The 25244-nt window shown below is 38.4% G+C and overlaps 1 protein-coding gene across 1 annotated transcript in view; it reads left to right on the forward strand.

The window, feature by feature from the left end:
- Positions 1–25244, forward strand: part of DOCK2 (dedicator of cytokinesis 2) — a 167146-nt gene that overhangs the window by 108651 nt on the left and 33251 nt on the right. Inside the window, exons 30-33 of the mRNA XM_064161633.1 lie at positions 10405–10483; positions 20583–20683; positions 20774–20832; positions 23204–23352. Coding sequence (XP_064017703.1) covers positions 10405–10483; positions 20583–20683; positions 20774–20832; positions 23204–23352 — 388 coding nt within the window. The remainder of the gene's footprint in view (positions 1–10404; positions 10484–20582; positions 20684–20773; positions 20833–23203; positions 23353–25244) is intronic.

Genomic DNA, 25244 nt, shown 5'->3' on the forward strand with positions numbered 1-25244 from the left:
TATGAGATGCTTACTCTGCACTAGCTCTTGCCCTGTGGTGGAATTATTTGCTTACCAAGAATGTCAAGGCTTAATTATGTGTTGACTGCAGCAGATCAGCTGCTCAGCAAGATGAGCTATTGCAGATCATGGTCCTCACACAGAATGGATTCCTCATGTTTTGAATGCAGTCATTTAGACTTTTATCTAAAACACAGAGAGAAAACATGCTGTGAGATCCATTTCCCTTTACACTGCTGAGTATCTCATCTTTCTTAGTATCCACTGCAAGGAAGATCCTGCTTCTTAGAGTATAAGGTCACCTGGACTGAAAAACAAGTCTTCACTGGAGAGAACAGCACAACACAGAAAAAAAGATGTTGTTGGTTGGATGGTTTCCAAAAGTCACTATGATAAACTGTTGTTTTTTGAGTTACAACTTCAACTTGCATATGGAAATCTCTAAGGATCTTTGCTATGTGGCCTGTTAAAAAATATTCTTTGTGTATTTTTCAGATATTTTAAAGCATTTGGGAATTAAAACAATGAGTAGTATTTTTCACTCTGTAGAACATATATACAAATGAAGAATAATCTTTTAAAAAAGAGACTACCCTACAGAGTGCTCTAAATATGTCACTACAGAAAAGAACTAAGAATATAAATTTAATATTAATAATTTTCACCAGGTGTTATAATTGCTCTTGACTGTCTTTCTGTGTTCCAGTTTCTGATGAATAACTTTGGCCAGCATTTTATATCTCCAGAGATATTCAAGAAGTGAAATGTATGTATTTAACATTATTTTGAACAGTTATTTCAATATCTTTAAAGAGCAGCATCACAAAACAACCCTGCTGGAGTATTATGCATTTGCTGCATAATGATCTTTTTAAAAAGCCATTATCTGCTGATTCAGTGCAACTTCTTCTGTATTGATAGTTTGAACTGTGAAGTGGTAAACTCAAGTCAGCAGCAATTACACAAGAGGCAGAAGCATAGCTGTCTGTACCTATAATTACATGTTGTATTCTTAGCTGCAGAAAAAGCTCAGCTTTCCTAAAGCAGAACATTCTTATATTCTAGACAAAAAGTATTCACTTGCAAAATATTTTCAATGAGAATACCTGAAAAAATCAAAACTACATGTTTTGGTGAGACCACACCTGGAGTACTGTCTCCAGTTTGGAGATTCCCAGTTGAGAAAGAGACAGGGGTCTACTGGAGAAAATCCAATGGAGAGCTACTAGGATGACTGTAGCATTTGAACATCTCTGCTGTGAAGAACGGGTAGATCTCATATAAATAGCTGAGGGGTGGGTGTCAAGATAAAGGTGCCAGACTCTTTTCGGTGGTGCCCAGTGATAGGACAAGGAACAATAGGTACAAGGTAGAGCAAGCTAGATTCCACCTTCAACATGAGGACACATTTCTTTACAGTGAGAGTGATGGAGCCCTGAAATAGGCTGCCCAGAGATGTTATAGAGTCTCCTTCCCTGGAGACTTTAAAAACCTGCCTGAACACATTTCTGCATGGTCTGCCCTAGGAGATCCAGCTTTGATGCAGAGTTTTGAACTTGATCTCTGGCGGTCACTTTGCAACCCCTAACACTCTTAAGATTTGGTGATTCTATCTTGAAATACAATGCAGATATTGAGAAGGGATTTCAAAACCAGAAAAGTTATATAACGAAGACCAAGAAAAAGCAAAGACCAAACACAAAATCATTTATCTTTACAGTTTTATGGTGAGACTGTTGATAAAATACAGCTCTACTTATGAAACCAAACAACCCCTCTAAGATATTATCCACCATGTTATCCATTAGTTTAATGTAATTCTCCAATTTTAATCCTCTAATGTGTGAAATAATAAAAGTATTTCTAGAAACAGGCCCTAGAAAAAGCATGAAAATGTGTTTACCAAAGTATCATCTCTGCAGTGTTCTTAGATGTATAGAAATTAAGACTCAGTGATATGTGCAAATATTACAGTAGAGCTCATGTCAATGGAGGAGAAATAGAAATTGCAGGAAGAACAGAGAAAGGAATTTCACAACAGTGTCTCAAACTTCCTTCAAAAATGGGGGCTATGGGGGTTTCATTAGTGTATGACATCCCGATATAGACACTTTGAGTCATGATTTTCACTTGTGGTAACTGATTTTCTGCTTTTTATCTTATTCCCTAGCACAAATGATATTTTTTTTGTTTATTAATTCAGAATACTTCTGCTCTGCAAACTATTAGCTATACTGCACAAAAAAAAAAGGAGAATAGATCAGAAACAGATGATGCAATATAAGGCAAATTATGGAAAATACCTTTCATATGAAGTTATGTATCTCAGAGTCCATGTTTACACTTAGTTTTCAAGTTGCCCAGGGAGGTTGTGGCTGCCCCTTGCCTTAAGGTGTTCAAGGCTGGGTTGGATGAAGACTTGAGTGACCTGGTCTAGTGGAAGGTGTCCCTGCCCATGGTGAGAAGGTCACTTCCAAACTTCGCCAGTCTATGAATTTTAAACATCTCATTTACAAAAGAGTTTGGCATAAATATGGTCCCTAATATGCATTCTTGAGAATGTGTTTTTATTCCCAAATGGGAAATGAGCAATCTTTAAACATGCTTTAGGTAGGTGCTGAAGGAAAAGCTACACACAAAGAGACCTGACAAAGTTAGGAGATGTTGAATGGAAACTTCCCTTCAGTAGCACCAAAATCATTGCTCCTTTTGTTTTTAGCTGTTGCTTTTATGCTGGTGTCCAATTTAATTCTGACATCTCATAGCGCGTCTGCTTTGTGTGCTTGACATAGCTGTTCAGGGTAGAATTTCTATTAATAATAATAAGCAAGAGGAATGGTAGATAACAATATATAACTGAGGCAAGAGAAGCTGGATCGCAGTTGTTTTCTGACCATGCTGTTTGGATAGTGTGCTAGTTTGAAGCTAGTTTGAACCAGATTCCAGGCTGTGAAAGAGAAACAAGGGTGATGTCTACTTCACTCATAAGTTTGCTGAGATGTATAAGAACAAGAATCCAAACATAGATAAGGGAGTTGGAGCACCGGCTGAGCTCTGAGCTGCATTTCTCTCTAACCTCATCCTCCGTCTCTTTGATTAATCCACTTGTTTCTTAACCCCCCTTGGCCGACCTCCATTCTTTCTTGGGGCACAAGGCAATATCTGGGGTAAGGTAGAGGGGTGGAAGAAGGTGGAAGGGTGGTTGGGAGCCCCTCTTGGGGACTCGGGTTTCTGGGAGGGCTGTTGTGTTTCTGTATTACCTTTTACCTTGTGTATTTCTGTATACTGTAAATATCTGCCTGTGTATTGAGCTAAGCTGTAAATAATAAGATTCATTCTAATTTCCAGAGCCAGCTGAGTCTATTCTGGGTGATTTCCGAAGTGTGGGGTGGTGGGGAACACCCAAACCACCACAGATAGATTCTCTGGCTGTCTATTGAAGAAGAAATTTGGAAATTGACAATTGCTTTATGATCAGAACTCAATGCACATGATCTAAAAGGTTATTTTTCAATCTCTAGTGATACTGAGTTGACACAAGGAAGAAGTATGATTAAAGCATGACAGTTTGCACCACAGGTTGTATTTTTCCAGTTTCAGAGGAAGTGGATCACTTCCGAAGCGCTGCCGTCACTGTGCTCTTAATAACTAGCTTTCACATAGCTACAAGGTTTTTAAATACTATTTGCCTCTTGCATTGCCCTGCATTTCTCAGTTGGTGATAGCTTGCCACCTGATCAAGGCATAATTTCTGCTGTTGCTTTGTGAAGAATTCTGTTGTTATCTTTTCACCTGTTTCCTCAGGCTTCCTCTTGCTGTTCCGTTTTGGTCACTGAAATAGCAAATGTGCATTTTTAATTCCTTCTGTCACACTTATCTCTTGCATGACCTCTCTTTTGTGTGTTGCAGATCTCCCAGGTTTGGTTCAGACTTGCAGATCACTGTTTCGGTCATTGACAGTGATTAGCATTTGGGACTAGGTCTGACCCACTTTGCTAGTCTTCTCTCTATTTAATGTGCCTTCTAGCTATTCTCAGGAGAAGGAAAAGGAAAGATGACAAAAGTCTACAAGAGAATCAGATTACTTTGGGTACTTTTCCTCTGTGCTTGATTCATGTTTAAATATCTACAATATGTCCTCTGAGAAGTATTTTATGAAGTTGCTACTGGAAAGTCAACAAATTTTGTGGGGGTATTAATTCAGCCCTGCTCTTCCCTACTTCAGTTTTCCTGGAATTGGCCCACTGGCAAGACCATGTCTATCAAAATTCAGAGGAGATTTGCATGATAATAGTCTATGCATCTCCTGGGCTTTGAAAGAATTCCCCTCATATTACTCATCTACTCAAGTAGAGTACTGAGAAAAGTGCTGATTGATCAACCCAAGGGGATAACAAATGAATGTCTGTCAGGCTGAAGTTAGTGTAACTCTGACTTTAATTTATGGACCAAATCTTCTAAAGTAAAATCATTTTAGTTTTGTGAGAAAAAGTTCAGAGCTCAGAGTTATAAAAACTTTCCATGTGTGTTGATTTCCAGACATGAATTGGGAAAAGGCTTTTTTTTTCCCCCCTTTGGTTTCCTTCAGGAAGAACTTTCACAACAGCACAAGGCACAATATTCTTGTGAAGGCTCTATCTACTTTTCTGTCTGATTATCCAGTAGAAGTTTGTACATGACTATTTTCCCCACCTGTTTTGGAAAAAATAGCAAACATGAATTTGAGTTAAGGCTAATAAATTCCTAAGTGGGCTAATTCAGCCTTCACCTCCTTGGTTCTGTGAACCCTCAAATAGTCTTGGGCACTTGTAAACACTTTTAAGAGCATCTCACTGTTGTTGGACAACAGTGCATAAGAGTCTGAGGAAAGACTAATGAATGATTTTGGGAGGGTTTACAATTCTGTACCTGATTTAGGTACCTTTCCCAAAGTACTTTGGTGTACCCTAAAGTATTCTTTGTGTGAAACTAGGTGCAGAAAAAAGCCAACTTTTGGAAAACCGTCTGCTGGTGGTGGGCAATGCCACATGAAGGTTTTGTTTGTTTGTTTGTTGTGGGGGGGTTGTTTGTTTGTCTGATTGTTTCTTTTGGTTTACTTTTTTAACTGTAATGATCTCTGGTTTATGCTTCAAGGAGCTGATGCACTAGTTCCAACTCGTTTGCTAAAAATAACTCGGAGTTCCAGATTTGTGTATTAGGTTTATCACCTATTTGCACTTCAAAAGCAAGGACAATGTGCAGACCTATTTTACTGTAAGGAATAGCCTTGAAACCCACAGTCCTTCATGAAGAAAAAATTCATTTCTTTGCTCCATCTCAGCCCTTGTGCTTTTTGAGCATATTTTATAATTTTTTTTCTCAGCTTTATCTTAAATTATTTATATATGTTCTTACAGCACTCTACTATCCCCATTTAATTTCATATATGTAGATGTGTGTTCTAAGTACACTTGCAAAGGATCCTATTCATGGGGCTTCTTTCAAGGCAAAATTTGAAATAAATTTCTCTGACAGAAGCAGCAAGCTTTAGAAAGCTAAAGGAGGTAGCAGTAATTGAACTGTGGTGATTCTGTTGCTATTTGAAGCCAAACCCTTGCCTTTTCATGCTCATATTGTGCCAAGAGACTGGCTTTTGAAGATCATTAATAAATCTTAAGGCCTAAGACATTGGCATGAACTCTAAATTAGAAGTATCAATTCCCATGAACTCAGGAAATATTGTGGTAATTATTATGGGTAAAGGAATTTCAACGTGTTTAGTTTTCAGTTATTTAAACTGATGAGAAATTAATTCCATATTAAACAACTGTAGAAAATGTATCATGATTAAACACTTTAAAGACCTTATTTGTAACACTTAAAATTAAGGGGAAATGTGGGAAGTGGAGAAGGTTAAACAGAAATTAAAAAAAAAAAACAATTAGTGACATAATCTGTATGAGAAATTGAGATCTGTCCTTTGGTCAGTCTAAACCAATCTAAATCTGCAAAATAAAACTAAGCAGCAATCCGCCCTTGAGAGAAAAGTTAAGCTCCAGTGACCTGTTACAGAAGCAAAGGAAATTAACTAACATTACACTGTGACAAGATAACCTCTTTCAGTAACTTTTCTCAGTAACTTCTTCTGATGTCAGGCAGGGCATATTGTGTCTTTTTGAGCTGTTTTACCACCTCCTTTCTAGTTTTATCTTCTCCATTGTGTCAGTTACAAGTCTTAGAATCCTAGAACATCTTATGTTGGAATGGACCTCAGAGGTCATTTACTTCTAACTCCCCACCATGGGCAGGGATGCCTCTCAACTAGACTCAGCTGCTCATCCAACCTGGCCTTGAACACCTCTCAGGAAGGAGGCATCCATAACCTCCCTGGGCATTCAGGGAGTCTCACCACCCTCTTACTCAATAACTTCTTTCTAAGTTCTTCCTGAACCTCTTCTCCCTCAGTTTAAAATCAATCCTCACTTTGTCCTGTTGCTAGACACCCTTATGAGAAGTCCTGCTCCAGCCCTCCTGGATCCCTCCAGGTTTTGGAAGGCAGCTATAAGGTTTCCATGGAGTCTTGTCCGGCCTGAACATTTCCAGCTCCCTCAACCTATCCTCATAGCAGAGGTGTTCTAACCCTTGGATCATCTTTGTGACTCTCTTCTGGAGAGAAGAGCTCTGTCCTCCTTATGATGGGGACACCAGGACTGGATGCATAATTTGAAATGGGGTCTCACAAGAGCGAAGTAAAGGGGCAGAATCACCTCTCTTGCTCTGCTGGCCAATATCCTCTTGATGCAGCCTAAGATACAGTTTGCCTTCTGGGCTGCATGAGCTTGTTATGAATGATGCCATCTCCTATCATGTAATTTTGACTCTCTCCTCTTGGATCAATGTTTAGTTTTAATTAGGAACATGCTGTCAGCAATAATTAAAATTATATTTTCTATTGTTTTCATCAACATCTCCAAGTGTTTTAGTTTTATACCTGTGGCTAGTAAATTAATCTGCTGTTTTGGTGAAAGGGGAGACTGAGGCACATGGAAATGAAATCATTGAGGTCATGGCATTGTCAGGAGTCAGGAATAGAATTCAAACTCCCTGCCTAAATGACTTCCAATGACAGAAATAGATACACCCTTTAGGCAAAGTACAAATGGATGAAAATATTTGGAACTTGACAGCCTGGAAGTTTGCATGGTTTCTGCAAATGTGTCATTCCAGTATGTCAGATAAAAATAACCTTGAGAATGAAAGGGATATTCACAAAAGATAGCTTCCATGTAATGGTATTATATAGATCCCTGTAAATATTTTTAATATTGTCAGTAATTTTTGCTGGTTATTAAGTACCTTGGTGTTTCTTTGCTTTTCTCAAGGCTTTTTGTGTATGGGTAACCTGAAACCACAGTTAAATATGACACACAATAAATAGGTCCATATGCTGAGATAGATACATGTGGAATTCATTAGTGCAAATCTATGTTACTGCTCTTTATACTATATTTTGTATGATATTTGTGTGCTAAAAGACAAAGTTCCTAAAGGTATAGGACGTTTGAATGTAAGACAAATTATCAGCACTGACCCAGATTCTGCCTGAACAGGATATTGGAGTGACATATTTCACCATAGGTACTCAGGTCATTTGTAAATTGGGGAAAAACAAATCTCAGAATTGTAGGAACCTGCCCCCCGTGCACATTCTACCAGAGCAAAAGACTTCCTGAGTGAAAGGAAATGCCATTCTGAGCAGCTGGAGCTGAAGAATGTGGTTTCATGAGTTGGCAAGAAATACACTGTGTAAATCAAAGGAAAATATAGAGCAATAAAGTTCTACAGAGAAGACATGAGGCTGAAAGGGCCTTGACCCAGAACTCCTGCTTAGAAAGAAGAGTCATGGGGACGCTGACAGAATAACACAGGGGTGTCTGCCTCACTGTGTATTTTTTGTGTGCTGTCTTAAGCAGACCATTCTTTTCTGAATCTCCTTCTCTTGCAAAATCTTGCACTGTGTCAAGCGTCAGCCAGTTTTGTAGAGATAAATGTACCCAGACCAGTAAGGAAGAATGTGTTTATTTTCTAGTGGGTAGTGTGGGGCAGCTGGCAGACGAAATCTCATTTTTTACAGTAAGACTTGGTCACATAAAAGGCTGAAAAGGAAGTGCCGTAACTTGCTCAGACCAACACAGGATAAAACTGCTGTGGACACACAGGGCACTTCTGTGATTGTGCAGAGCTTGCTTATGAGAGTGGTGATAGTGTGCAACAACAGTATTGAGGAAAATCAGGTTTCTTGAACTTGAGGAAATTGGTTTACACCCAGCATTTTATAGATCAGACTCTTCCATCAGCCAGCAAGCTTAGCTGAGCTGGTGTCAGAAGATTAGATCAGCCTATGCCCTAGACAAGTGGAAGTAAGCTCATCTGAAAAGTGTGGGATGATGCAGCAGAGCAGCAAAGGACTTTTACAAGTCTCTTACTTTCCAGTGGCATGGTTACTGTAGCAGTTAAAACTGGAAAATCAGGACTTGATAGAATGTAACACTGTATAAGTTACTTTATCACCTTGGTCACATCAACATTACAGAGCAATGTTGTGTGAATGGAAAGAAAATAACTCTTCTTTAGATTTTCACAAAGGATTTTTTCCTTCTGGAGAACCACACTCTTAACAAAGGATTTAAGTCTAGCCACTCATGTTGCTGCCCTAATTGAACCAGTATGCTTCTTTAGGCTATCACATAGTGGTTAAATAGGATTCCTGGTCATAAGGCTACTGAAAGCTGAACTTCAGCTTTTCGTCCTTCATTAAGAAACTAAATTTAGCTCTTGCTCCCCCCCCCCCCCCCCCCCCCCCCCCTTTTTTTTTTCTTTTGGTGTGTGATGACTAGAATTCAATACACTGACTATGCTGCTTTGGGTAGTGGCTCAGAAACAGCTGCCAAGGGAACAGTACAATAACAGAGCCAGGAAGAAGCAATGCTGTGTGTTGTGTTCTCCCAGCCTCCGGTGACCAGTGAGGATTAGTAGTCCTCCTTCAGTTTTGTCTCTGATATGGCTAATCACTCTTAAGCCACACTCCCAGAATTCTGTAGAAGTGAGTTGCGCAGCTGAGCAAGACCAGTATTAAAAACTCCCTCCTTTTGCTGATTCTGAATGGACACTCCAAATTGCTCAGTGCTTTCCAGTGCTTTTCTGAAAAACAGTGAGCAGTAAGTCTCCCATCTCAACAGTGCTTCCAGTTTTATAGATTCTTCCATATTCCTCCTCAGCCACACAGTGGCTCCTGCATTAAGAAACCAGCTCTCAGGCACAGACCATTAAATGTGTTTGATCATTTCTTTGTCATGTTTATTTGGTTGCCTTTTTTTTTTCTTTTTTTTTTTCTTTTTGTATTTATGTTTTTGAGATGGAGAGCAGGACAGTGTACAGAATCCAACACAAGGGCACAACATACCATTGACAGTAACTGATTGATATCCTGTGGTCTCTTTTTTTTTTGTTTTTTGCTAATAATTCCAGTTATTGAATTATGGCTTTTTCTGATGCTACTAAATGATAAACTGGTGGGTCTTTTGGATCTGTCTGTCATAACCTTTACCTCTTCTACCCAATTAGTAAGAGCTTGTTGATAGTCAGTGGTTAGGTTTGAAGTGCTAGGATGTGTTCTAACTTATATTCACCTCTTCAGAGTTTCAGTAGGTTTGGTCCTCCAGTGTTTGCCATAGAAATAGTTCATCTGAAAGGTGTTTAAAATGTTCCCTTTGAAGCAGAGGTAAATGAATCAATTCCATTTATATAATTCCATATAAATGGAATTATATATATAAAAAAACCTTGATAAATATTTAGAAATATGATTGATTTTTGGTTTGTAAATGTGCTGTGCTAGAAAGTTAGACAAACAATTTAGCTTTAGAAACATGACCTAATTTTGCTGCATTAATAATGAGCTTAAATAGATGCTGTTTCCTCTTAGAGGTGTCATCCTCCCTTCACCAGCTGTGAGCAAATTGAAAAGCTACATCTAATAGCTTTTAATTGGGGAGCTCCTAACTAATACTCTAAGTGCAGGAACTCTGTCAGCTGTCAAACCCATGAGGAGGAGGCAGCAATAGCATTTGTAAATGATTCTGTTTTGTCACATAAGAAGTAAAACTGTGGTTGGAAGAGTACAACACAATGTGTACAAATTTTATTGTCTGAGTTTTTGACAATTGTGTGGTTAAAAGTTTTTATGGTTAACAGACTATAAATAACATGCCATGACACAAAATGTCATCTACTCCATGCATGCGTGAACTTTGCTTCCTGTAGAGCTTTTGATGTTTAAATGTGTTTCCATCAGTATCATATGTGGTTGGAAGAGATTCCCAGGGTTAACATTAGTTTATTTGCATCATTGCTTTTCTGTTTCAGGGTTTTCTTGAGAGCCATCAACAAATTTGCAGAGACAATGAACCAAAAATTTCTGGAGAATATGAATTTTGAAGTTCAAGTAAGTATATTTTGGCTTTTCAGCCAAGTCAAGGTAGCATATGCAGATCACCCTGGTCTATCAGAGCCCTTTGTGGTACCCTCCTGATACGGATATCAAAATGCCTGCTTGATTGGAGTGTGGCAGGGTTAGGCTATCTTTGATGTGATATGAAAATGCTACTTTGTTTATGATCAGGCACCCAAACAGAATATTTGGTACTGTGATTCTCTCAGAACTGGCAAGTAGAAAACTCTTCTTTTTTTTCTTTAGCTAGTCAAGTGTATTCAGAAAAGCAATCTTTGATGTCATGCACGTAGCTTTTACCATTTCACTCCTGTGTATCTAGGGCAGTAACAGCTTAACTTCATTTGATTCCTAAAGTATTTAGCATTTAGAGTTCATTTTTATTTTTAACTTGTAGTCTTCCCTGATTAGTCTATCTTTATTTATTTATTTTCCTTTCTTTAGTAGTATTTCTTTCTGAAGTAGTTTTAAATTAGGGTAGATTATTTTCGGTTGCTCAATATTGAGTTTTTCATGTGGTCGAGCATTTTAGCATATGCTTGGCTTGCTTCAGAAAGAAGTGAAGATATTGGTGGTTTTCACATTGATTTACATTCTTACAATGTAAATACAGTTTTAGAATCAGAATTTGTCACTAAATGCTGCCAGATTATCATGTGTGCTATAAGTAAAAAATGCCTTCACAAAGTGTAGTAGGAAAAAAAAAAATCTATTCCACTCTTTAACTGTGGTTAAAAATAAATCTTTCAAGTTCCTGATTACAAAACTCTAATCCTTTTGTTAGGTAATAACTTAGCTAACCATGAAGTTTTTTATTTCTTGAGGTTTTTTTGTTTGTTTGTTTTGTTAACCTTGCAATTTGCAATCTGTTTTAAGTGGTTCTACTCTATTCCTTGTGAATGTTTAGTCTTGCTGTGCTAAAACTGTTTGGGTGTTGGTCTTCATTCTTAACATAAACCATCTTGGCCACAAATAGCTACAGAGCTATCTATTTTTGTATGTAAGTGGTTACACAGGAGGAGTGTAAAGGAACAGCAGTGAAAAGAAAGGAGGAGCATTCAGTTCATCTTGAATGATAGTAGCCTCTGAAGATGAAATGTGGAGCTTTTTTTTCCTCATTTAGTTAAAAATCTTATCCCTTCAAAAGGCATGACTTCACAAATCTGTTATGTGTGATGTTGCTAGTTTTGAATCACACAGCAAGATGATTCTTCTTAAAAACTTAAAGTTCACTGCTGGGCACTCTCCAATGCTTGACATACTTCTGATGTAATCTGTCTTAGGCCATATCAATTTATTAACAGCCAAATTGTAACCTGTTCTTTTTATATCACTTGGTTATTTTCACTGCATGGTGTGTCAGAGAAAAAATAAAATTATTCTGGTGGACACCAAAAAGATGTAGGCTGCTACAGAAACAGGGTACCTGTTCAAATTTTATGTTGCTGTGCAGTGCATCCTTCACAAGATGTAGCAGGAGGCTAATCCTGTGCCTTCTATTTCAAACAACTTTCCTGTGGCATTCTGTACATTCCAGAATGTTATCAAACAGCCAGGGATATCGTAGTTCAACACTACGTTGTTGTAGTTGAAGGGAATGTATTAATGTTCACTCTTTTATTCATGACTTGTCCAATATCTGGTGGCTTTGAGTAAGCTAAACAAGACTGCAATAAATAAGCAGTGCCATCTGAAGAATTGTAGAGCACTTGTTATTGCAGGAGACTTAAAAGTCCAGCTCAGGGAGATACCTTGCTTGTATTCCATGAATAAAAGCTCTGAAAACCTTCTAACAATATGATAAAAAAGCTGCTTACTGGGCAAAGCATATTGTCTAACTTTCTGAATTAAAAATCACCCTGTGATTTCTCTCTGTTATCTACACACAGATTACTGATAGTTCAATTTTTGAATAATTTAAAGGTTGTTTTACCTGTTTACATATTTACATTAAAGCAAAGAAATCAAACCAAACAACCCAAAACTTACAAAGCAGTGTGTCACAACTCCCTAGATGGCAAAAACTTAATACAGAGAAACAGTTAAAGCTAAAAATATTATTAATCAAAATTGAAACTTATGAGGTCCTTTAGTAGAAGTCTCCCCCCACCACCACCTTTGCATCAGGTTAGAAGGGACCCTCAAGGGTCATCTTGTCCAAGTTTTGTGGCTACTTAGTATTGATAACAAACTAAAGCAAAGCTCTGAGATGCAGTCTCCTTCAAAGGCAAGCAAATCTTTGAGAAAACAGAAGTTACATAGAAACATTTGCTTTAATTAAAGCAAGCAATACATTTGTGTTCCATGGGCAGTGTAGTTATTGCCAAAGGCCATAGAATAACTCTGCAGGTGGAAACAGATGCTGATAGGTTATTTCTTTAGTATTCAGTTCAAACTACTTCATAACAAGTGTAGTGCAAAGGAGGTATCAGTGGGAGAAAACTGGCAGGTGTTACAATCTCCTAGTAGGGGCACATTCAAAACTTTAAAATGGTTTGGAATCTACCCATGTAGCTGTATTTCTATTTTTATTTGTGTACATATAGAAAAAAACATGAATTGGAGGAAAAGAACTCACACAAAACCAAACCTCTAAAAAAAAACAAACAACAAACCCTTGCTTTTGCTACTTTGATTTGGTAGTACATGTGGGAGTAGCAAAACTTTCAGTTCTGTGAAGAGCTGCAGCCTAATGACCACTTAGGCTGTTTGTTTCCATGTCAGCCCTCTGGAAGAAGGGCAGGTATTGGTCAGGTCTCTGAGACTGCTGCAGGAAGAGCCGAGTGAACCACAGTACCACCAGTAGATTCTCTGGTTGCTGGAATCAGTGGGCCAGATATTGATTGCAGTAAATAGAGGATATGCTTCCTAAAACCAGAACTGAGACAATTGCACATCATAGAGTGCAGCTTCCCCTCATCTGCTTACATTGAGCTCTTGCTTCAAATTGTGGGGAAAAAAATATCTTGAAATGTGCTTCAGCTATTGCTGAACATGGCAGAGATTTTAGTGAGCTTGTTTGATGTGTTTTACAAATCATGTCCAGCTGTTTCTTGGTATGAATAAGTAATGGAGTTGTGCATCTAAATTTAATCTAACTTTTGAAAGCTGCTGTATGGCTGTGTTACTTGGTGACTACTAGAGGTCTGAAAGCTATAGTAAATTACTGTATGTAGAGTTTCTGTGAAACAAAAGGATATTCATTAAAAACGAACAACAACCAAAAAAACCAAACAAGAACTGTTCGTTCAGGGGTCAGAGAGTCAGGATACAGCAGCCTTCAGGCAGTCTCATGACCTGTTAGGGATATGTTCACTGTTCATTTCTGATTTCAAAGGAGAATGAATGGGTAAAATTCAGGTCATTACTAAGCAGATACAGCAAGAATAATGTTTCAATAATCTGGAAGATAAACCAGAAGCAATGTTAATATATGGATATTCCTTATTATGAGATCTTTAAATGATAGGAAAAGAATATCTTGGGATGGAGAAAATAAAGGTGCATATCAGTGAAAACCTAGAGGAATAAATAAAGTAACTGAGTGAATGATTTGTAGAGATTTTAGGATGGTGTTTTCAAATCTGATTATTAACAAGTACTTGAAGAAAAGTCTGAATTTAAAAAAGCATAATGAAGTACATCTGAGAATTTTCACTTGGCTGAGTGATTACATGACACTATATAGCAGACAACCTAACCAAACAAAACAAGTAGACTGTGAAGTAATTGAGCAACAGAGAAAGGGTATTCTAAATCTAGAGAAAAGCAGTGAAGAAATTCTTGCTACTCTGTTGAAGATTGTTAAATGGAGGAAAAGAAGTTCCTGACCCTTTTCTTGTTTCCAAAGCAAAATTGCCTTATTTTTTTTTCCCTTTGCTCATTATGTGGTTCAGGCAGAAAGGAAAGAAGTTGTACCACTTAGGACCTGTGAAATGATGTGGCATGTCTGATGAAGAGTCATGACAATCTTTTAAGTTTTAAACTCTGCCTAAACGTAAAGCCACAGTTTCAGTAATGAAGCTGTTATATACCTCAGAGACAAATACCAAACCTATGAACAGCACAGCAGCGCTGTCAAATTCCCTGCCTTAGCATGTAATGAGTTAGGCTCACCAAGTCTGCCTATGTAGAGAGCCCTTCTTTAAATTCCACTGCTTTTACACAGAGAAGGTCATCTCATGCCATGGGCACATGGGAAGTGCCAGAACTTGTGCTTGAGTTGAGAATCATTATTCTTAAAATATTAAAACAGTCAGCTGATGCCTTAGATTATATGGCTGCTATGTGAGGGGGTGGCTCTCTTTGGGTTTTCTGGTAGTTTTTTGAGTTTTGCATGCGGAGTTTTCATGCTGGGTATGTTCAGATGTACGTCAGATGTCCTCAGAAAACAAGCTGTAATTAGAGATGGCATACAGCAGGTGTTCTCCAGTGTTATAATACAGCAAAACCTACAGGAATAAAGAAAGGACTAACTGAGAGGCATTTGTTACAGAGTATTTACTATTGTGCCAATAAGATTAAGTTGTCAGCTCTAGAGTAAATGATTTTACAAGAGAGAAGGGAGTGAATTCTCATTAAGTGATTGACCAAAACCAGGAAGCAAGAATGAACAAGTGTACCTTGAGGTGGTGAATAGATACAGTATGAACAGGGAAGGAGTCTTGCATAATACATTAAGGTGTGTTCTTCAGTACTGAAACTAAACTGGAACTTGAAGATTGAATGCACAGAGATCAGGAGTTTCAGTAGGAATTATGGAAACAGGTAAAAAACTTAAACATTTAGGGGTTTCTATGCTATTCTTGCCTCTGCATTCAAAATGGGTTATTGGAAGAAACATGGTCATTTGCTAAAACATGGCCTAGAAAGGCTAGGAAATATTTCTCAGGTAAAGTTGCTTAGGAAGGGGTTTAGCAGAAACCTGTCCAAAGCAGTGTGTTTGCATTTATGTTGATGGCATTCAAGAAAATACAAATTATGATCTAAGAAAGCACATCTGAAATTAGTCTGCTGAAGTCCATGGTAAAATGTCTTAATACTGCTTATTATTTTTACTTCTTGTTGAATTTTGTGTCAATAAAAAACCTTATCTGTGTGATAGAAAATTGCTTTTCCCCCCCTTATTTTGTGTTTGCTCTTATTATTATACTTTTTATTAATACTTGTAAAGATCCCTCGGTGTATGGCAGAACTGCCTCATCAAGCAGCCATATACTGGTGCTTACGAGTCAGGATCATGGCATGTCTTTGTAAGAGGCTTTGTATTGGATTTTTATTGTGGATGGGTTTTAATGTTTGGGGTTTTTATGGATGGTGATGTAGGTGTCTGTCGTGGGATATTGTAGGATAGGGCTGGCTGATTTTCTTTTGTCCTGGTTTCCTTCTACTAGCAAAACCAATTTTGACTTTGAAAAAGAGCTACAGCAGATGATCTGATAGAAACATACCATGGCTTTGGTTGGAAGGGACCTTTAGAGACCATCATATGCCAACCTCCACACCATGGGCAGGGATGTCTCTCAACTAGAATCAGCTGCTCAATGCCTCATCCAGCCCAACCTTGAATATCTCCAGGGAGCAGGCATCCATAATGTCCCTTGAGTAGCCTACTGCAGAGTCCCCTCACCCTCACATTGAAGAACTTTTTCCTGTGATCCAGTCTAAAACTACTCTCCCTCAGCTGCAAACCATTCCTCCTTGTCCTGTTGCCTGATATCCTTATGAACAGTCCCCCTCCAGCCTTCCTGTAGGATCCCTTTAATTATTGGAGGGCAGCTCTAAGGTGTCTCTGGAGTCTTCTCTTCTCTAGGCTGAATGACCCCAGCTCCTTCAGCCTATTCTTGTAGCAGATGATAGATTTCAGATGTGTCCAACATAAAATTTTAAGGATATTTCAGTGTTGGCATTTTTGTTGGTTTGTACCAATTTTTAAGGACTTGCCAATTTCAGCTGCAGGGATCTCCTAACCTGTCCAGATTGCTGCTTTGCATCTGGTGTTTTTGCAGAGCAGGAGAACAAATGCACCGTAATACTATGTAAATTCTGGATTTAGAATGGGTGAGTTGAGATGGGCTCTTCAGAAGAGACTTAACATTATTAAACAAAACTATTAACAATTGTAATATAGAGTTTGGAAATGTTCCCTGAAAGTCACTCAGCTTTCTTGGGTTTAATTAGACCAAAAAACTTGGTATAGTTTTGTACTTATGCAATGTATACATGCATGGTATCCTCAGAGAATGTGTGAGAAGTGCATTTCATTTGTGGTAAAGAGGACAGTTCTGGGACTCCTCAGCACAGTTCCTTTACCTTTTGTGGCAACTGTACTATCTTATTCAGTCAGAAAATGCTAATTTTGTTTGACTGAAAGTGTCTGTGTTTCAAGACAAAATGTTATATAAAGACCTCCAGGGTAGCCCCAGGGTGTTTGTTGAGGGTGAATAATCATGGGAATAGGGTGGCTTTCCATAAGCAGCCTAAACACTTTTACCCTGGAGAAAAAGTTCTTTGTACACTTGTTTCTATTTTATACCAAAGTACACTCAGTTAGTTGATTTGCCATTTATTTGACTGACAAGGATTTTTAAGGAAGCAAGTACTGGGCAGCAGTTGAGTTTTGATGCTGGATATTATGGGTTGTGTGGATGTAGAGATGTAGGTATGAAATAAAGAAGTAAGTTCAACTGTGAATTAACATTATCTTTGTTCTCGTATAGAAATACAATAATTAAATGATCTTTCTGTTTAGCAGGCATATAACTGTCAGCAGTTTCCTTGTTTTTATGAATGCAGTTAGGAAAGAAGGTTTTATTTCTCTTCAGTTTGCAAGTCATTGGTGTTTTCCTCTAAATTTCGTTTAGTTTGAATGAACCATAAGACAACCTTCCATCAACATTAAAAGTGAAGATAACGATGTTTAAAGGTTCACTTCTGAGTTGCAGTTAAGTTTTCCAGTGTACACAGTTATCTTTAGAGAACCTGTTCAGACCTCATGTGACATTTTCTATTAGTAGCTGATGTCATTATGTAGCTGTTACCTTCACCTAGGAGAACAGAGTATTTTCACTCTCTTGTCCCTGTCAACTTCTGGCTCCTTAAGATTTGGTTCTAGAATTCCCTCTCTGTATAGTAAGTATTTCCATTCAGGACCGAGCATGCAGCACTGAAATGCAGCCAACATCCATTGCCACCCTTAATGCCTCAATACACTGAAATTACTTTTTTATGCAACATTCCTTTTATAATATTTCTGACTGGGGATGGCAGCTTCTGACATAGTAGGAACAGGGAAGAGTGAGCAAACTGAAACTGTTTTGTTATGGTGAGGCAAGGCCATCATAGAGTTTCTCTTTTGGAAAATGCAATGCCATTGATTCCTGTTGCTTCCCACCCTTCCCCTCTGATAGCAGTATTTGTACAGGGCATTAGAAAGGATTATGTTTCTAAATCTGTACTGTTATAGCAATTATAATTTCATATTAATCATCCATACTTCTGCCATAGAAATTCATTATAAGAGGCAGCCCACATTCCATTACAGCAGTGGTCTGATTTAAAAGAAAATGCTTATTCTCCATGTGTGCGTGAGGAAGGGGGCAGCAGTGTTTCCTTCTGGTAGCTGTGCTGTAAAATCACCCAGATCTCCTCTTTGGGAGATGGCTAGGAATGTCTTACTAAATCACTTCCACATTTTACCATTTGGCAGCTGTTGCATTTTCTACAGAGAGGGCACCTTGTGTTTCCCGAATTAAAATGGAATGTGAATTCCTCTTCTTTGAAGTTGCCTTAGCCCTTGTGTAGAGTGGTACTGACACCATTGTCAACCAATGCAGTCACCATGGTTTGAAGCCTGTGCTGTTACTGTCAGGGGCTGCACTGAGTGTGCAAAGAACAGCTGATGAGTGGTGACATGGAAGAGTCACTTCTCAGTTCCAGCCTAGTTTCCTTGAACTATGTCCCCAGCTGACAACTCAGCACTGGAGTTCATTTCAACTAGCAGCAGAGCATGAGCATGACATAGATCAGAGCATAAGAGAGCTGATGCTCTTCTGTCACTGTGCTGTTTCACTTCAGCCCTACCACATGCTAGGTTCAAGTGCAAAACATCCTGGAATGTTATTGTGGGCTTAAGAGAAAAAGTCTCTTAAGCATATATTATTTTTGCATTTGAAATTCTGTTTCTATTGACTTTTGCTTTGCCTCACAGTGTTTTACAGTTAGTTTTGGTACTTGAAATCTTAACTTTAGCTTGCCATTGAAATGCAAATCCAGATTTTTCTCAACCATCATAAGGTATTCTGAGGGCATGTTTCATAAGTAAGGATTTTGAGTCTTTAGGATGCGTCTGACAAAGATGGCATTGAACTTGGGGCTACAAAGTGAATAAATAGACCATTAAGTGTAGCAATAAGGCTTCATTTTTCTCCCCATACCCTTGCACAATTTGAGACATTTTCCATTTTATGGATCTAATTGACATATGCAAAGTATATTCCCTGCACATCAATAAATGCAGCTTCTGAAGGGACTGCAAACTCTAAATTGATCAAATGAATCTTTTAAACTATTTGGTAAGGTGGGGAAAACAGGCCTTTCAGGTTATAAATAACATCTATCCTGGGGAAAAAGACTCTGAAGTAGTAAGTGCTATTAGTACACTGTCAAAAATTAGATGAGAACATAATTTAAATGCTCGTATTAAGGGAGGGTAAAAGCTGCTGCTTTACCAGTGCTGATACTTGAATGTTTTTAATAAGGCTGTGATTGGTTTGGGTGAATTCCGTGCGTCTTTGAATGGCCTAATACAGAGCAGATTAATAACTGTCTCCAGCCAAATGCTACTTGAGCCTGAGTGTCTGCACCAGGGATAACTGTGCTCTTTGCACTGTAAATACTTAAAGACAGAAGGAGCCCTCCTAAGGGCTTTTGAATAAGCAAGTCTGTTAAGGAGAGCTTTATACTTGGGCCTCGAAGGGAGGAATAAATGAAATACAGGATCTTCTTCCCATTATACAGGACATTTGAGAATGTTATTTATTATAGGAAATGTCTGCAATTTTGTGAGAGTTTTTTTGTGTTGTTATATGTTTTTCTTGGTTATTTGTGCACAGGAGAGTTTTCCAGATTATGGATAGCAGAGATCGCTAAAGGTCTTGATGAAACATTGAATTTTGAGATAATTTCTTATCTTAAGGTTGTATTTCACCATACGAAATTAAGAGCTTGGTGATAATGACACTTCTTTTGTTTGCAACCTTTACATCACCACTGTGTGCATTTCCCACTACCTTTCTGCTGTCTCACTGATACCTACCTCAGACATTTTTATATGCAGCTACATTTTTAAATAAGAGTCTCAAGCCATTGCTGACTACTTAGGAGCTTCTGAAGATAGTATTTACTTCTTTGCATTTGTGTTGCCTGGTGAAGCTTTATTTTTACTTTCCCTTTCCATCTCTACCATGCAAGAGAAGTACTTAATTTTGATTGTCTGGAGAACAAGTCATTTGCTTTCAGAAATGAAGGGTTTTGCACTGGAAATACAAGTGGTCTTAGGTCTTATTCTAGTTCAAGCACTTTTAGTAGTTCTTTAGGGATGCATTTTTTCCCTGCTTTGTGTAGAGAGCTCTTAACAAAATATACTGGAATTTTACAGAAATTGTTGTTGAATTAGACTCCAAAGAGAAGACAGTAGCTGCCTTTCACAGTGCTTCTCAAATACAGTGCAAGTACATTGGCTGCCTTCAGCTCCAAGTTGTTGAGATATGCTGGCATGGAGTGTACTCACCGGCCCTGCCATGCTTCATAGTTTAATGTTGTTAGCTAATGAATCTCATCTGAATTCTTTTTCTTAGCAATATTTATTTAGTTACTGTGCTATTAAGAGCAAATGTGTATTAGCAGTTATTAAAATTCATCTTTCTTGGGTTTTGCTAATTGTGTAATACTAACGATGTACATCTTGGCATAATATCAGAATCTCATATTGCTTGCATCGTTTGGTTTCATAAATTATTCAGTGTTGTGCATAGTTTTATACTGTTCCTGCTCTTCTCAAAACTATTGTGATTTCCCTCTATTTAATTTACAGCTGTGGAACAACTACTTTCATTTGGCTGTGGCTTTCATTACCCAGGACTCACTGCAGCTGGAAAACTTTTCCCATGCGAAATACAACAAAATCCAGAACAAGTAAGCAAGAATGTGTACTTTGGGTAATGTCTTCAGTTTTGTGGTAACATGATGATAAAAGTGCTTTTCATTAATCTTACTTTTTTCTAGATATGGAGATATGAGACGATTAATTGGCTTTGCTATCCGTGACATGTGGTACAAACTTGGTGAGTAGGCAAACGAGCTTTATCAAAACTGAGTCCAGAAGGGATTGCTTGTGTCATTGGAAAATGTCTGAAGTGAAGTGGTTTTGTCAGTATTTCTGCTGTTTGGAATATGTGTGTTCAGCAGGAGTAGGGAAGTAGTTGTGCCCCTGTAACTCAGCACTAGTGAGCCTGCAGCCTGTGTACTAGGTTCAGTTTTGGGCACCACAGCTAGGCTCTTCTGTACTGAAAGAGTGTTCGGGCATTGGAACAGGCTGCTCAGGGAGCTGGTGAAGTGACCATTCCTGGAGGTATGGAAAAAACAGGTGGATGTGGCACTTGAGCACATGGTTCAATGGGTGTGCCAGTGATGGGTTTATGATTGGACTTGCTGACCTTTCCTCACTTTAGCAGCTCTATGAGTCTGTTAGGCTTGGAAAGGACATGAGATAATGTTTGATTACTGCCTCTTTTGTATTTCTAAGAGAATTCACAACCTTCCCTCTGATTTCAATGATGGCTGAAATAAGAAGATTTCAGAATCTTTGTTTGCTGAAATTGAGAATCAGATAAAGTTTCCCTGAGAAAGTCACTGTTCAGTCTGTATTTACAGGTCCTGAAATCAGTGAGGCTCAACTAGGATTAAAATTCAAAAATCTCTTTCTGTTCATGGTACAGCCATGTTGTGCTACTGCTGCTTTGAGAGTTTAAACTCAAGGGAACACCAATGCATTGTCCGGTGAAAATAGGTAGTGTGGTAGGGTTTTGAAATGTACAATGAGGACAGTTATGGTATATGCTTATACTTTGAGTTTAAACTGAATATTCAGTTTCAGACAGCTAATCATGAAAACTCCAGCTTTCAATGTGTAATTCACAGAGAAGACATTTTAAAAAAAGCTTCTGTCCATTGAAGGTCTCCTAATCAGGAGTCAGTTCTAGAATTTGTTCCTATGGACTCCCTCAGCAGAGTGCTGAGCATAAGCCAAGAGTATTCTTCTCTTTTTACTGAGGTCCTGATTGTTGTGACTCAGGTGAAAAACAGACATTCCAGACAGGAAAACTTGTTATCACTATGTATCAAAGGTTAATTTCTTGATTGCATTGATCTCAAGGCTAAGGCCAAGTAACTGGGCATGTGAACCAGATTTTTGTGTTCTGTTCATTCTGTAAGTCACTGGAGGCACTTTCTATTTCAACTTATAGGCAATTTTTAGGAAGTTCTTACTTCAATTGCACTTTGCAGGCAAGTTTCTGTTGCTGGAAGGATAATATTTTATTTCTGTTGGCTAAAGGAAACTCCAGTTTATGGTTTGCACCAATAACATAATGGTTAAGCTATTTTTATAGGATACTGAAGATATTTTTTGTGATTGATTTTTAAGAAAAACTGGAGCCTTAGTTTCTCTGAGGCATGGGAGAAGAGATCCACCTTCCTTTATAATTGTAATAAGTGTTTTGTTACTTTTGCAAAATTTCCAGCTGAGCATTGTTAGGATATATTAAGGAAAATGTCTTCTGAAGACCCTATAAGGGTAAAGAGAAAAAAGTTATTCAGAAATTTATACTAGAATGGACTGTCCAGTGGGAGAGTGTCAGTGTTATCACTGAAGGAGTACTGTATCCAGTTCTGGAGCCTCCATTACAAGAAGGATGTGGATGTGCTGGAGTGTGTGCAGAGAAAGGCCACTGGGTTGATCAGAGGGCTGGAGCAGCTCTCCTTTGAGGACAGACTGAAAGAGTTGGGACACTTCAGTGTGGAGAAGAGGAGGCTCTGAGGTGACCTTATTGTGGCCTTTCAGTATCTGAAAGGGGACTACAAAAAAGCTGGGGAAGGACTTTTCAGGACATCAGGGAGTGACAGGACTGGGGGAAATGGAGCAAAGGTGGAGGTGGGTAGGTTCAGTCTGGCCGTGAGGAGGAAGTTCTTCACCATGAGAGTGGTGAGACCCTGGAATGGGTTGCCCAGGGAGGTGATTGAGGACCCATCCCTGGAGGCGTTTAAGGCCAGGCTGGATGGGGCTCTGGGTGGCCTGACACAGGGCAGGGTGTCTCAGCCTGTGGCAGGTGGGTTGGAATTAGATGATCCTTGTGGTCCCAAGCCTGACCGATTCTATGATTCTAAAGACAGATCTTCAGCTTTGAGCATGGAGTTGCCATACAGCTTATTTCACACAGAAACAGACATACAATGCACTATCCACATTAATTCTGTATGTTTTGCTGGGTTGTTCATAAGTAGAATGCAGTGCAGCACACCTCCCTGTCTCCATCATGTACTGTATTTAGGGCAAGGAAACTATCTCAAAATGGCAACATCTTTTTAAATGTGTTCCTAGAAAAAAAAAAAGTATTTTCCATCCTCTCAAATACCCAATTTGCATTTCTATTTCAGGCCAGAATAAAATTTGCTTTATTCCGGGGATGGTTGGACCCATCTTGGAAATGACTCTTATTCCTGAAGTTGAACTGCGGAAAGCCACAATCCCAATTTTCTTTGACATGATGCTGTGTGAATATCAAAGAACAGGAGAATTCAAAAAGGTAATTGAAACTACTTTGGGTGCAAATCCGTTAAAATGTCTTATGGTCAGTTTATTTCTGGTAAAAATGGATCATGTAGGCCTGCCTGGGCTTATAGAATTGAGCACTCAAAACACTAAGAACAAAATGAAGAGCTCTCGGGCAAGTGAGTGCAGGCTTTCCAGTGTCATTTAGTTGGACTTAACCAAAACTTTGGCCAGAATGATGGCAATAAGAAACTGGCCCAGGGAAGCAGCAGAATAGTTATAAATGTCTTCAAAATTTCACTGAAAAAGCTTGTAAGAAACAAAACAAGACAGTGAACTCAGCCCTTGGTTAATTACAGGCAAAATTCTTCTAGGGGCCATTTCTCATTGAAATTTTTTGTGATACCTCTTCCTCGTGCTAACAATTATTGGTAAGGCAAACATTCCAGTCTTAACTATAGAATGCCTTCCAGAAGCAGCAGCCAATGGTTAGTTATAGGTTACCAGATTTCTCAGGAAACTCAAACTCTTCTAAATATTTATTGTGACAAAAATAACCACAGTGAAGCATTGATACTCCTACAATGTTTTCTACAGTAGTTTTGACAAGGAAAAAGATTTTCAAATATTTGTGATTGATGAGATGGAAGTAGGAATGATAGTATAGGACTTCTGGGAATGTAATCTCCATCTTCTGCCACTGCTTGTGCTGTCTACCTGGGTGGTGAGTGTCTGGCTTTCTCTGACTTTTCCGTTCTCTGCTGGCTCCTTGGGCAGAGACTGACCTCACCCTGTGCTTGCACACTGCCTGTCACAGTACATTTTAAATGGGAGATTCAGCCTTTGTAGTTCCACAAATAATTAATTCACAACAGTTTGTAGCATGCTAAGTGCAAGCTAAAAGTCAGAACTTTAGGCTTTCATAGGAAAGCCAATATGAATATCTTACTTATATACCCAGTTATGTACAGTACTTTAAATCATGTGGGGCATTTCTCTGTCAAGTAAGTGTGGAACAAACAAGCAGATGGAATTTCCATTTTGGTCTGTATTCCACAATGCAAAGCTTTTGGTTAAAGGCCAAGATTAAAAACCTCTTTGCTACTGTGCATCTGTTCCCTCTGTGTCCTAATAGTCCTATATTTGCCTTCTTAGAAATGTTTTCCCTCTCTTGGCTTATACCTCATCTCCTGGGACAGATGCACTGATCTTTACAGAACAAAAATCCTGAAAACTCATCAGTCATACTGACTGATTAAGAGGAACAGCAGCTTAGGAGCCTGGGAGATGCCAGACCCTTAAGTCACTTCTTATGCTAATATAAAAAAGTTTCAGTTTATATTTTTTCAGTGCTGAGGAACAAGGACATTCATTTTATTGCATCTTCCAAGTAAAAGGTAACTTTCATGAGGTGGCACTAAAATTATTTCATAATTGGGCAGCTGAGTCTCCTTAGGTTCTAAAGTTCTGCTCTAGAAAGTGCAATTATTTGCTGGCCAAGAATTGTGGGGTTTATTCTCTCCTGTGGATGAGGTAATTAAGATAGATTTCTTAAACATGCATCTCTAAGTTTGGCAATTTTGATAATTTTTTTAAAACTTGACATGCTGCTTAAATATTTTTATTACTTCAAATTGTTGCCATCTTAATGAGCAATGGGCAAGGAATTACTATGAATGAAAAAATATTTGATACACAAACTCTAGCTTTTGCTGGTAGACCATCTCCATATGTACAAATTTGGTCTCAGTATTATAATTATTTTTGGTTTACATCTTTATTGAAAAAAAAAAGTGAATAATAACATGTTATTTCAAGACTGCTTTAGGCACTCAGGAGCCTAGACTGGCACTCAGTTAAAACTCAGTTTTGCTGAACTTTATATTTAAAGAATTTATTTCCAATCTAATTTCTGTAATGAGAGAG

This window comes from Pogoniulus pusillus, chromosome 22, assembly GCF_015220805.1.
Source record: "Pogoniulus pusillus isolate bPogPus1 chromosome 22, bPogPus1.pri, whole genome shotgun sequence".
Classification (NCBI taxonomy): domain Eukaryota; kingdom Metazoa; phylum Chordata; class Aves; order Piciformes; family Lybiidae; genus Pogoniulus; species Pogoniulus pusillus.